Below are 13,504 nucleotides of genomic sequence, written 5' to 3'. Positions count from 1 at the left end.
TTAAACTACATTTATCTCAGCAGGAAAAACAGCCACAACAACTGGCCAGAGCTGCCTCTGGGGGAAGCACCAAGTGGCCCCTTGGCTGTAGATACGGTGGAAACTTCCACCTGAACTACACAGCTCACCATTGCTCCCAGTAGGCACAGGGAGGACAGACATGCCCCCTGATGTTAAGCGTGCAGCCACTCCTCCTGCCTTTCCTGGCTTTCTGGCTGAAGAAACAGCCGGAATTCCTGCCTCACCTCCTCAACCACTGGCCAAAAACCAAGTGTTGTTCTTTCCTCTTTCTAGTCTGAAGAAGAGAACAGAAGAGCAAAGCATTACAGATGTTGGATGGCTCCCTACCTTGGCTAATCTGGTTCCTCCTTCCCCTTTCTCACATGCGGCGGCTGGCTCAAAATGAAAATGAACACTCCCATGGTCTCCGGTCAGTGATCAGAGACAACAGAGACTCACTCCATTAGTCAGGAGAGGTCAAGGACTCAGACCCTCCATTGGCCACATTAGGCCCACTGGGAGGGTGTTCTTCCCACTGCATTAGTGCTGGTTCCACTGCTGACAGCAAGTTTACAGAATTTCTCTCTCTTGAGAGGTACTTAGTTCTGTCCCCTCCTCTAAAATATTGTGGAGCTACACATTCCCAGGCTGCATCTCACCCTGCTGGAATCTCCGTGTTCCTTAGATGGCCATGATCCATTCCTGGCGTTTATACTGGGGACTTCCTATTCTAAAAGAAAAACATGTCTCCCCTTAGGCTTTGTTATATGCAACAAGAGCTTTCAGCTAAAATATGAAGGTATTTTAGGTCTCCCCTTTTTTGCCTTTGGACATGCCCACCCACTATTTACATGTAGATCCTGAGAAAATTGAAACTGAATTTGGTCCTCAGGCTGAAAGGCTTTCCCCATTCAATGGTTGAAGGCACTTAAACAGGAATAGGAGTTGACGTGGTATCCAGCATCATATTATGTTCTATTTTCATCTGGCTGCCAGAGGGCTTCTAATTTCACCAGACTTTAATTCCATTTTTAAAAATTCTATTATTGTAAACAGCATTTTGTTTTTAGATTTTGGATTTAAACCAAACAGGCAGGAAATTTTTTTGATCCTGTTAGCAGCCTCAGACACTAACAGAGATAGAAAAGCCAGATAAAAATGTTTCAAATAAATAGAAAGACATAATGTTCTCCTATTTAAACATTTCCCTAGTTATCACAGAGCTCAAAAAATCTTTAGGAACAAGGCTCCAGGAGGCACACTGCTGATATATGTTGCAAAAACAAAGCTGACTTTTCCTGTCACAGGAATATATCCTCCTTTGGAGAAGAGAAAGCAATAGAAATGTGAGACGCAATAATTTCCTATAAAGTTACATTATAAGTAGATGCATGCGCTTTAAAATCTGATTCCTACAAGAGATTCTAGTGTTTAGTTTTAAAATCCCTGCTATTATAAACTTCCACTTAAAATACCAGAAGTTCCTTAAAGGGTTTTGAAGATTATTTGCTAACTCATCTAAATAGCTGTTAAACGTAGCACTGCCTCATGGTATCCAGGCAGAAGAACTGTTATAAACTTGAACAGACTTGTCTCCTCTTTTCAGCTGTTTATGTGCAACAGTAAGTGACTAATGTAGAAAAGTATGACTAGGCCAGCAGCTGTCCAAAGGGTCACATTTTAAAAACAAAAACAAAAACACAGAAATAAGGAGCAATTAGTAGACTTAAAGACAAAAAATAAAAATACAGTCCCTATAGCAATGTACCAGGCAGTACCAGGCAGTCTGAAGACTGTCTCCAAATCCACTCTCAAAACGCTGGGAAGAGCAAGAAAGCAGACAGGCACCCTCTTCACTGGCAACAGTTAACTGAAAGTTCAAATTTCATGCTTTCCTCACCTCCCTCACTTTTTTTGGTTCGTAACTCGAATCTAAGTTTGCAAGTCGAGTCAATATTTTTCTATCAGAGCAGTTTGTATGTCGAAATGTTTGTAACTAGGGCCATTTGTAAGTCGAGGGTTGACTGTACTTTTGTCTTCCACTATTTCCATTTCCATTTGAAATAATAGTTTCTGATCACTCTTTGCTGGCTAATCACAGTTCAGACTTCCTGGCTTGTCAGTTGAGACATTACAGTCCAATGGCTTAACAAACCATGTTTACATTTCCTCAACCACTGTTGATCAAGAAAATAAACTGATGATACTGGAAAAATGAAGAAACACCTACAGATCAAGAAATAATTAAAAAGATATTGGACTGTGCCGAAATGGATAGAATGACACTGAAAATCAAAGGAAAGGAAGATGCAGAATATTATCAAACATGGAACTTGTTTTATCAATGGTTAGAAGCATGTGTAGATTAAGAGCTTAATATGTATTGTACTATTAACAAATGATTATAAGATTATAAGCTGAACCCAGGTGACACGTTAAATAAGCATGGATGGATTTTATAAATAATAATAATAATAGTAATAATAAAAAGAAAATTAAAAAAAAATAAAATAAAATAAACTGATCCTGAAATTAGAAGACACCTGCTGGAATATGAGGGTTCATTTCTGAAGTACAGGAGCTCATTATGACAATCCTCATAAAGGTATTTCCAAAGAATGTTCAAAAATGTGCAGAGTCTTTGGCACTCTAAAGACTAAGAAGAAGGTGTATTTTTAATCACAGTTTTTCAAGGACTACATCTAACCCCATTCATTGGATATAGACAAATATCTGGATCTGTTGGTGTCTGTTATTTATGTCTTTTAAAAGTGCTTTGCATAGCTAAAGCATCTTAATTACACTTTTAAAATGAAACCATCTCTCAATACTTTGCACTGCAACAAGGACGTTGTCGTTAGGTGCCGAAAAGTCACCTCCAGCTTATGAATTAGTGACCTCCAAAAGGTCCTAGCAATTCAGCTCAGGTCCTGTAAACTCAAAGTTGTAGTTCCTCATTAAGTCAATACACCTCATATTCAGTCTTCTTCTCCTTCTGCTTTCGGCACAACCAGGATAACTCATAACAATATACATGCCAGGAAAATTCACCCCCACCCAGCAGCTAATATGGGGATAGAAACGAAGCTCTGAGTGAACAGGGGAGCCTGGGGTGGTGGCAGCAGCAAATGACCTAATCAACAAGTTTTGGCTTGTCAAGCCTGCAGGCCCTGGGTCCACCCCATCATTGGTACTGTCAGGAAATGATACCGTAGCCAAGTGGAACAGGCACACAGCTCTTGATTTCAACATGGTGTGGGGTGCTCTTGTTTCCTGAGACAACTGCTGTTCAGCGACTGGCAGCCGTCTCTAGTTATATCCTGCCCAGATGGCAGCATCCAAAGTCTCAACTGGGTGCTGCCATTCACAATTGCAGGAAGTACCTGATTTTAGCAGAAAGGTAGGACTCCTGTCCTCAGGACATTCTTGTGCTCCTCACAGAAGTCAGCTCTGCTGGTCCCATCTTGGTGTGTGTTAGCTATTTGGGAAATGAGATGGCCTAGAGCAGAAAGCATTTGATTGCCCGGCTCAAATACTGTAAATTCTGGAATAGTACCGTCCACCTCTAAGCTAGAATTAGAAGAAAGTGGGACTTTTAGGAGTCACTGTTTAGATCAGTGGTTCCCAACCTTGGGTCCCCAGATGTTCTTCAACTGCAACTCCCAGAAGCCTTCTTCACTAGCTGTGCTGGCAAGGGCTTCTGGGAGCTGCAGTTCAAGAACATCTGGGGACCCAAGGTTGAGAACCACTGGTTTAGACAGTCAAGCCACAGAACATGGAGTGTGTCTCTGTACAGTGGGGTCTTGACTTGAGAACTTAATCCGTATTGGAAGGCGGTTCTCAAGTCAAAAAGTTCTCAGGTCAAATCTGCATTTCCCATAGGAATGCATTGAAAACCATTTGATCCGTATCTGCTCTTTTCCGTCCATAGAAACTAATGGGAAGCTGCTATTCCGCCTTCGACCACTAGAGGGGGATATTTTGTTTCTTTTTTTCTTAGGTCAAGAAAGGTTCAGGGAAGGCAGGGAAAATACAGTCCAGGCAGTCTGAAGACTCCCAATCCACTCTCTAAACGCTGGGAGGAGTGAGGAAGCAGACAGGCACCCTTTTCACTGGCCAACAGTTAACTGAAAGTTCACATTTTGCACTTTCCCTGCCTCCCACGTGGTTTTTTTTCAGTTCTTAACTCAAATCTAAGTATGTAAGTCAAGTCAATATTTTCCTATGAGAATGGTTCTTAAGTCAAAATGTTCTTAACTCGAGCCGTTCTTAAGTCAAGACCCCACTGCATCTACTGAAATGGGCTGCGCACACACTGAAGACCTTAGAATAATGGCTCATCAAAGTCTCCATCAGAAGGAAAGATGTCACTCTGGAACTTCTATGTGAACAAAAGCAGAGCTTGGAAATGTTCTTGTTTTGGACTACAATTCCCAGCCCTCCTCCTAGTGGTGATAGGATCCTGGGATCTGTAATCCCTGAAAGTAACTTTCCCAAACTTTGCAAATGAAAAGTGCCAGAGGCTGACTAAGGCTGTCATCTCCCAGAGTAAATTAGACTTCATATTATTACCGGACAATTAATTCCAATTAATTAATTAAAACCAATTTCAAGTGACTTCAAGACTCAAGACTGCACAATGCCCTCCTAAACATGTCTACAGCAAAACCTGACCTCCAGGTAGGCACCTACTGTACCATTCACAATGGCACCACTGCAAGTCCTTTCCCCATGTCTCTTAACCATGAAAGGTGAACCTGATTACAGTAAACTAGGATTCTGTTTCCTAAACCACAGTTTCCTAAACCTACTGTATGGTTCTCCAGATGTTTTGACCTAATTCCCAGAAGCTGTAGCCAGCATGGCCAATTAGAAAGAACCATGGGAAATGTAACCCAAAACAGCTGGAGGGCCAAAGATTCACCACCCTGAAGTCTTTGTTAGGTACAAATATTCTCCTGAAATGAGAATGAGCTGTAAAGTAGACTATCGCCATGTAAAACAGGTAAAACACTCCTCATCCTACAACCATATCCTCTTTATCCTTCCTATTAGACCCCACCTTTTCTCCAGGACACTTTGCTTCTTTGAAATTCTCACTCTTTCGAGAACACACACTATTCTGTAATCTGTGCTAACCAGTAAAAAGGACCATAACCCTCAGCATCTTCAGTATTCAATTTATGTCCTCCTCCTCTTCCTCCAAAAAGCTCTATTGTCACTTACAAAGAAAAAAAGCAAAATATCACATGACACCACTCATTTCTTTCATATCCTACATGTATCTAAAGTCACAACCAGGACAAGACGGTGCTTGTGCTTAGTGTGGTGGATAATCAGATTAAAATCTTTCCCTTGTTGTCTTACTACAGGACAACTCGTATAAACACTGAAAATTAGGACTACAATATTAATTTTACCCAGTGTGGTTTCCATGAATAGTGTGATTTACACCTAGGTAACGATGCATTAGAGTGCCCTGTATATGAGCAAGAGAAGACTTGATTTGGACCCTGTTTCATTACTGTCATGTTAACATCCATCACTTCTTTACTTTCTCCTCTTTTCCACAGTGTCTCTGTCCTGGAGTGCAGAGATGAAAAACGTACAAAAAATTCTTCTTCGTTCGATCCCTTGGAATTCAGACAGACAGAACATGAACTGGTAAGCTGCCCCTGTATTCTACCCTCCAAGAGTGGAGGTATTTACGTAAGTGTGATAGGCAATTTACGTAAGTGTGATAGGTAATCTAGGATTTTTAACGTCCCAGAAGATTGTCTGCTTTGTTTGTCTATGTGGACCAGTTCTGCCCAGAGCTGTACACACCTTATCATTTGCCTGCTCCATCTCTTTCTTCTTCTCAAATCAAAAGGAGTTGAATGCAATAGGCTCCTTTTAAAATGTGTTTTAAAAACATTATGCTGAGGAGGAAGGCTCTCCAGCTAGGAGACCAGATTGAATAACTATGACACCTCAATGTTTCTGGTGAATAGACAAGAGCCAGAAAATGACATATACCTTGATACCCAGATGGACTCCGATTTGATGGTCATTATTATGTGATTGACATTGGCATTTAACCTTTTCAGGGATAAATGTTAGCTGTGATGAACCACCACAGACTGAAACTACCAAAGGATGTTAAAAAGTTTTATAGGGCTCTGAAAGTATTTTTAAAGTTTCATATTTTTGACCTTATCAGCCCAGTCTCACACTTCATTGCCACCTTCTGTTTCATCACTACTCAGACATAAACCCGTTGCCATTTCATGAGACTCCACCCAAAAGTGTTACAACACTGCAGACTAAGAGGGTAAGAGAAGAAATTATAGTTACCATTTGAAGGGGATAAAATCTAAGAAAGCTTAGCAATGAATGATAAATTAACACGTGAAATGAAAATAAGAAGAGGAATGGTAAAGTCTAATGATTTCAAAGATGTATGGAATTTGTACTTGGAGTATGTCTTTTCGAAGGGGAAAGCCTATATCCCAGCAAAAGAATCAATGTATTTTTGGAGAGGTATGGGGTAAAAAGGAGTATCAATTGATATTACTGGTCACCTAGTCCCAAGGGTGAAGGTGGCACGGGTGGGAAAAGTTCAATGTATATTGTGCATAGTCACTATTGAATTTGTATTTTCTGAAAGAAAGAAAAGAAGGGGGGGGAATAAAATCTAATAATTTACTACTCCAAATTCTAAAATCATTTATCTGGAAGATAACTTGAATTCCAAGGAAATGTTCTCCATAGACACCTTGAAGTCCAGTGTTATGGTATTAGAAAGTTAGTGAACTTGGGAGAAAGCATTACCGGAACAGCACACCTCCTCATATAGGCTTTTTGTTTTTATTATAGGTTCTTTCGGGAATTCAAAACAAAGCTTTGGGCGGCGAGTTGGCGAATTCTAGTCTGTGTCTCTACGTCCTGACTCCTTGTCCCATTAACCCGACCCCCGTTTGTTGCAGCTGGACTACACTGTCAATTGTTCTCCTTTGCCGCGGCAATGGGATTTGTAATCCAGCCTTTCTGGCAGGAACCCCCGGAGCGTTTGCCCAGAAGTGCAGGACTACAAATCCCTTCGCCACGGCGATGGGATTTGTAGTCCAGCACTTCTAGCAGGCAGTCCCCCTGAGCGCTTGGAGGGTGTTTGTTCAGATCAAGAACTGGTCAACTCTGAACCAGTCACTGAAAAGAACATCATGCCTCCTAAGTGAGGCTGAGAAAGTTGGGCGAACATCCAGAGAACTCGCGTCTTGTGCTGGTCTTCCCTCCGGCTTTTCCTGCGTGCGCTTCCACCCGCCCACCCACCTTCGGGCTTACCGAGCTTGCACTCGCCGTCGTGGGTCTTCCGGACGCGCTCCCGGCCGGCGTGGACGGCGCGCCAGCTGTGCAGGTGGAGGGCGCAAACGCTGCTGTAGGAGCGGCCGTCGGAGCCGCAGACGGCGCCGTCCTCCTTGCAGACGCAGCGCCCGGTGCCCTCCTCGTCTTCTCCCGCGGCGGCTGCCTCCTCAGCCTGGGGCGGCTGGGCCGGGCGCTGGCTCACGCAGACTAGCCCCGGGCCGCAGCGGGCTCCCTTCGTGCCGCCACACCGCTCCCCCTCGGCGCTGAGGCACCGCTCGCAGCAGCCGCACTCGTCCCGCCCCGTCAGCTCGGGCGCCGCGCACCGCACCGGCGGGCAGGCGTCGGGCCGGCAGGGAGCGCAAGCCGAGCCCCGCGCGCCTCTAGGGGAAGCCCAGCACAGCGCGCACAGCGCCCACAGCGCCAGCGGCGCCCAACCCCGGGCGGCAGGCATCCTTCGGGAGCGGAGCGGAGCGGAGCAGGGCGAGGCGGGCGTCCGGAGCGCGGGAAAGAGCAGCCGTCTGAGAGGGACGACAACTCCGGCAGTGGCGGGAGAGGCAAAAAGGAGCCGAGAAGCCGCCCTTCCCACGGCCACGCCTCCGCACCGCCCGCTTGCTGGCTCGCTGGCTCCCTTGGGGAGCTTGCTGCCGTTCTGGAAGGAGTGCTAATCTTCTGAAGGGCGCCGCTTCCTGAGGCACCGGGCAGCGAGGCAAAAAAGCCCTCCCCCCACTTCCTTAGCATGTCGGGAGTGGGCAGACTTCAGGCTCTGAGGAGGGTATTTTCGCGGAGCTTGGAGCCAAGAGTAAGGCGGGCAAAGGGATTCTGGGAGTTGTAGTCCAAAAAAAGAGAACTTTTCCCAGCTCTGTGCTTTGCTTTTGCTTTTAATCCCAGCCCCCCCCCCCCTCAGTCACAGGTCTCAAGTGAATCGCTGTGAAGTGGGAGTTACAGCACCAACAACTGAAGAGAAACAGAAAGAGAGCAGGGATGGATTTAAAACAGGTGGTCCGCAGAGAAGTACAGAACTTCGAAACGTTACTTTTTTTTGGAGGGCGGTTTCCGGAATCCCTGAGCTCTGAAGGTGTGTCCGCTGAACATACACAGCTGTCTGTGTGGCCAGATGTTTAGGGTTGACCAGGGGCTTAAAAGATTTCTTCCTCTCTTTCTTTCTTTCCTCATTGGAAGGATTCTGGGATTGTAGGACTAGTTTCTGGGGCTGATGCCAAATTGTACTGCGCTGAAAAACTGGCCACACAAAACCCCTTATACAGATTTAGGCTCAAAATGAACAGTTGCATCAGGCAAATATATTGCAACATATTGGGATATTTGTCTTGTAAAATAGTGCACATATATCCAATTTGAAACATCTTTTCAAATTAAAGCACCTTTAGTCATGTGCAGCTCTTCGGGAATGTTATTTGTCGTCATTTTCCTCAGAAATGAAGCAAAAAGCAGACAAAGAAAAGGAGTGCACATCCATTTAACAGTCTCCCAGTCCTGTGGTTTCACAAAGTCACCTCTCGGTCTGGGTTAAATTAGTTGGTGTTTCAAGTTTTTTTTTCTTCCTCTGCAGCAACATCCAGCTGGGGTTTCTTGGTTTATTCCTATATGTTAACTCCGGAAGAAAAGGAAGCAAGTATTTGTAAGCCTCTTAATTCATATTGATGTGGCATTATTGTGATGTGTAAATTGTGCCCTAGGACCAAATAACTTTTGTTGCTGGTACTGCGGCAGGATGCTAGCTCATATACACTGTTCGCATGGTGTTTCCCCCCCTCCCTTCCATGTTCATTGGTGATTGTTCATGATTTAGTCCCCAAAAACTTAGCCCCCATCCCCACTGTCTCTGCAAAGGAAATCTTTGAGAAGGAAGAGTGTATATTCTGGTTCCAGTGGCTGTGAACCATCTCCTCCACTGTCAGGAAGAGCCCAAGATATTTTGCTGCCTGAGACAAAGGACAAGACGTTGCCCGTCTTAATTTGACATGCAGTAGCAGAAAGGACCATTTAATCTTATTACAATGCTGGCAATGGGAGATGGCCTCTTATTACCCGTAAGAGTAGCTTTGCTATCCCCAGCATCTGGTGCCTGAGGGAGTTGCTTCACTCTACCCAGTGCTAAGCCCAGCTGTGACCACTTTTGGTGTAGTGGTAATGGAATTTTTTCTCCTGAGATCAGCACACCGGAGGGCATAGGTGTGTAGACAAGGTAGCAAAGGTAAAATTAACCAGATGTTTTCCCAAATGTTTAGGAAGTCCTGGGAAATGGGTGAAACTTTCAAGCTGCAACTTGCAGCTGAGAACTGAATAAAGCTTTCTTTCTTTCTTTGCTGCTGCTGTTAGGAAAAAACAGTGATCCACAAGGGAGAAAAGCTGTTGCTGTTGGCAAGGAAGTTTAAAACATATTTTAAACCAATACTTTTTTTAAAAAGAACTTTTAAAATAAAAGAGAGGTCACAGTACAGAAACCCTAGGAGCCACAGAATTTTAAAAAAACTTTCTAGCAGGGGCTAAAAATGCTACAACTACACCCTGCAAGACCCATCAGAGCACAGAAATATAACTCCCCCCTCCAGCCCAAACCCACGCTGCAAAAACTCTGTAATACAGTACTTACCCAGAATAGGCAGTCTCTCTGTTTTAAAAAAGAAAGTCAAAAAGCAAAAATCCAAAAAACAAAAATTAAAACAAACAAAAATGCCCCCCAAAAATACAGTACAGTACTGTACCAGGCAGTACCAGGCAGTCCGAAGTCTCTCTCCGAACCCATCCTCCCTAAACGCTGGGGCAAAAGAGCTACAGAGAAGCAGCCTTTTCGCTGATCAATAGTTAACTGAAAGCAGTTCAAATTTCCCGCTTTCCCCACCTTCCCCACCTTTTTTCCCGTTCTTAACTCAAAGCTCCGGTTGCAAGTTGAAGCAAAATTTTGTGGCCGGAGCTGGTCGTAACTCAAAATGGTCGTAAGTCGGGACGTTCGTAAGTCAAGGCACCACTTCTATGTTCTTTGATGATTCTGTGAAACTACTCTGACCAGATGGTGTAGAAAAGAGAAAACATCCTCTTCTTTGTAATTGACACCACTCCATACATGACTAAGGCAGCCAAGGGACTTAAACTTCTTTATCCAAAAATGATCATATCACATGCCTTGGTTTGCACAGAGTGGACAAAGAGGTTTGTAGCAACTATCCTGATGTAGATAATTTAAAATGAGAAAAACTGAATGTTAAAGTTCCACTTCAAGTACAAATGTTCAGAGAAATTTCTCCTACTTTGGCTTCCCTTTCCAATTTGTTTTGATGTTTTGGGGGGACTATATATTATTCCATAAATTATAATTCCTTGCAGCAGATAGTTAAAGAATTTGACTGCTGTGAATGTTCCTCCATCAAAATTGTGCATGATTCTTTTTCTGAAACCTTGGCTAGAAAGTTGGCATATAAAAAATCTAACTTCAGTAGATTATCAAGAGCAATCATCCACCTTTAAACTGTAGGAAAGGAACTTTGTGATGTACTGAAAATTGTGAAACAAACTGAGGGTGATCTAAAGTGAGCAAAGGGGAAAGTTACTGAAAAAATTAGTGATTAAACTGCAATGAGTGCAACAATCTAATCTGTGTTATTCAACACTTTGTAAATTAAGGAACATTCTAATTCGACATGAAGCAAAATTTGATGACTTTAAACCAGAATTTTCCCCAGATGAGTTGGCTTTTTTTGAATTTGTTCCAATAACGTCTTGTTATGTCAAACTGAGTTTCATCAGATACAAGAACATACTGGTGGACAACAGAAGGAATTCTGAGTGATAACCTCAAGGTGCATGTGATAATCCAATGAAATTCTGTTGTTGAAAAAAAAACTGGTCCACATATGACCATTTAACTCTCAAAATATTCATTTGATTCCTTCAATCCTAGCACTTCTGAACTGGAAGTGAAGAATAAACCTTTTAAATTTTTTGTGTATATAAGCAGAGATTTTTTTAAAAACTGTCTGCTACTTTCAGAAAAATTATAAAGTCACATTTTTGGTTTAATTGGTCATATTTAAACAATTTTAAGGTCATGAATGCTTGCATATTTCTGATATGTTTAGGTCATAGAAATCCTCGCCTTAATTATTATATACTGTACAGTCTTCAGTATCACTTGATCACTCCATTGCACTGATTGCTGAGACAAAAGCAATGGTCTGTTTTCATAAAAAAGTATTTCACTATAATAGAAATAGTAGTGGTTTAAAAATGGAGGGAAATCAATCCTGGCAAGCTGGGGACAAGGGGATCATTACAGAGAATGGCGGCAAAGGAATGGGATCCTTGGGGATGATAATCATTTGGATTTGGATTTTTACGGAGTTAATGAATAAAGAGTGCCATGTTTGCTCTAGAAAATTGCGGGTGACCAAGCTGTTGTTGTTATGTGCCATCAAGTTGCTTCCAACTAGGGCAACTTTCTGAATTAGTGACCTCCAAAAGGCCTTGTCATCAACTTTCTCAGCTTTTGCAAACTCAAGGCTGTGGTTTCTTTTATTGGGACAATCCACGATCAGTCTTCCTTTTATCCTCTTGCCTTCAACATTTTCCAACATCATTGACTTCAAACAGGTCTTGTTTTCTTACGATGTGCCCAAACTAAAATAATCTCAGTCTAGTCATTTTTGCTTCCAAGTGTCTTTAGAATTCATTTGAACTAGAATTCCCCCTATTTGTCTTTCTGGTGGTCCATTGTATCTACAAAGCTCTCCTCCAGCAGCATATTTCAAATGTGTCATCCCCCCCCCCCATTGTTGTTCTCTTATATTTCTTTGCACTGATTATTATAATAGTTCTCTTTGACAGTACATGACAAAGTAAACGAGGATAACATTTTAAATCAGGCCATCCTGTGCTTAACACGTGAGTTGTAAGTAATCTGATCTATTTTTATTTTGGCTTTCTTAGAGTCCTCCTGTATGCAAAATTACAATATATACTGTCTGCTCTCAGGTTGTCTCTTAGATACACACCAGTCCTTGTGATTGTCTTGCAAGATGATAATTTTGGCCCCTTTTGCACTGCTCAGCTCAGCTCATTCATTCGCTGAGTGTCTTTGCTTAATCCCCGCTCAGTGGCAAGGGATTGTTTATAGAAGCAGCTTCCAGGTTGCATTGTGCCCAACATAATAGCTCGCAGATTCCCACATCAATTACTGCTGGGTTGGGATTAGCATTTTCAGCCTAGTGCTTTTAATGCAATGGGGATGATGCACTTGGCCAGGGCTGTTGGCTAAACAGTGTTTCTCCCCCCCCCCCCCCCGCATCCAGCTAAAGCACTGCATTTTCAAAGGGGTTGGAGGACTGTTAAAATCATAAAGATGAAAACCAGCCTGGAAGCCTTGTGTCTAAAAACATGAACAGGAAGGAGCAGAGTTGCTGACTTATCATTGCAATGATATTGCCTCTGGCTGCAGGATCAAAAAGGCCAGAAGGCTGAAAAGCAGAACCAGACTTTTGTGGGATGACCATGACTCAGTCTACAGTTAGCTCCAGCGGGAGTGTTTGGAGATCAGAGATAACAGATGTCCAGAAAGACATCCACATCAGCCTTGATGCCTTCTGGTTTTAGCTAAATCAGGCACATGCACTGTAGGAGTTTTTGCAACCTTGCATACTGCCTCTAGGAGGTATGGCTGGGAGAGACCTTTCTGGGCTGGGGAGATTGTCAATCAGTCCAGAACTAATCAATTGTTTCTTGCCTCTGAATTCAAAGAGAGCCCCCCTCTCTCTGCTTTGTCTCTTTCCCTCTCTTTGTGTGGGATTCTGTTGAAGACATGTTAGCTTGCTGGCATCTGTTCACTGTAAGTAAATGTTTCATTCTTTCTCCTACTAATGTCTCAGAGTGAGTTATTGAGACTGTAAGTGTCAGTTGATGAGAAAAAGAGGTGGATTAATCTGGGGAGGCTTGAGGCTGTTTTCCTCTGAATATCCTGACTAGAGATGGGGGTATTTGAATTTGTATACAAATATCCCCCCACAGGTACAGATAACGAGGGTCAAGCCCCCTGCGGCCAGACCAACCACTTACAATTCCACCACTGCCGCGAGCTCCACGGAGCCTTTGTATCGCTCCATTGCTCGTGATGGATTACCCACTCTGCGACATGGCAGAGAGGCTCGTC

General features: G+C 43.2%; 1 protein-coding gene across 1 annotated transcript in view; it reads right to left on the bottom strand.

The window, feature by feature from the left end:
• The window catches only part of IGFBPL1 (insulin like growth factor binding protein like 1), a 71,141-nt gene extending 63,140 nt beyond the window's left edge, over positions 1-8,001 (bottom strand). The window contains exon 1 of the mRNA XM_020791353.3: positions 7,324-8,001. Within this exon, the coding sequence (XP_020647012.3) occupies positions 7,324-7,795 (472 nt within the window). The 5' untranslated portion in view covers positions 7,796-8,001. The remainder of the gene's footprint in view (positions 1-7,323) is intronic.
• Positions 8,002-13,504: the final 5,503 nt, after the last annotated feature.

Source organism: Pogona vitticeps, chromosome 2 (assembly GCF_051106095.1).
Source record: "Pogona vitticeps strain Pit_001003342236 chromosome 2, PviZW2.1, whole genome shotgun sequence".
In the NCBI taxonomy this organism is placed as follows: Eukaryota; Metazoa; Chordata; class Lepidosauria; order Squamata; family Agamidae; genus Pogona; species Pogona vitticeps.
The sequence above is the reverse complement of the archived record's forward strand: the minus strand, read 5'-3'. Positions and strand labels throughout refer to the sequence as shown.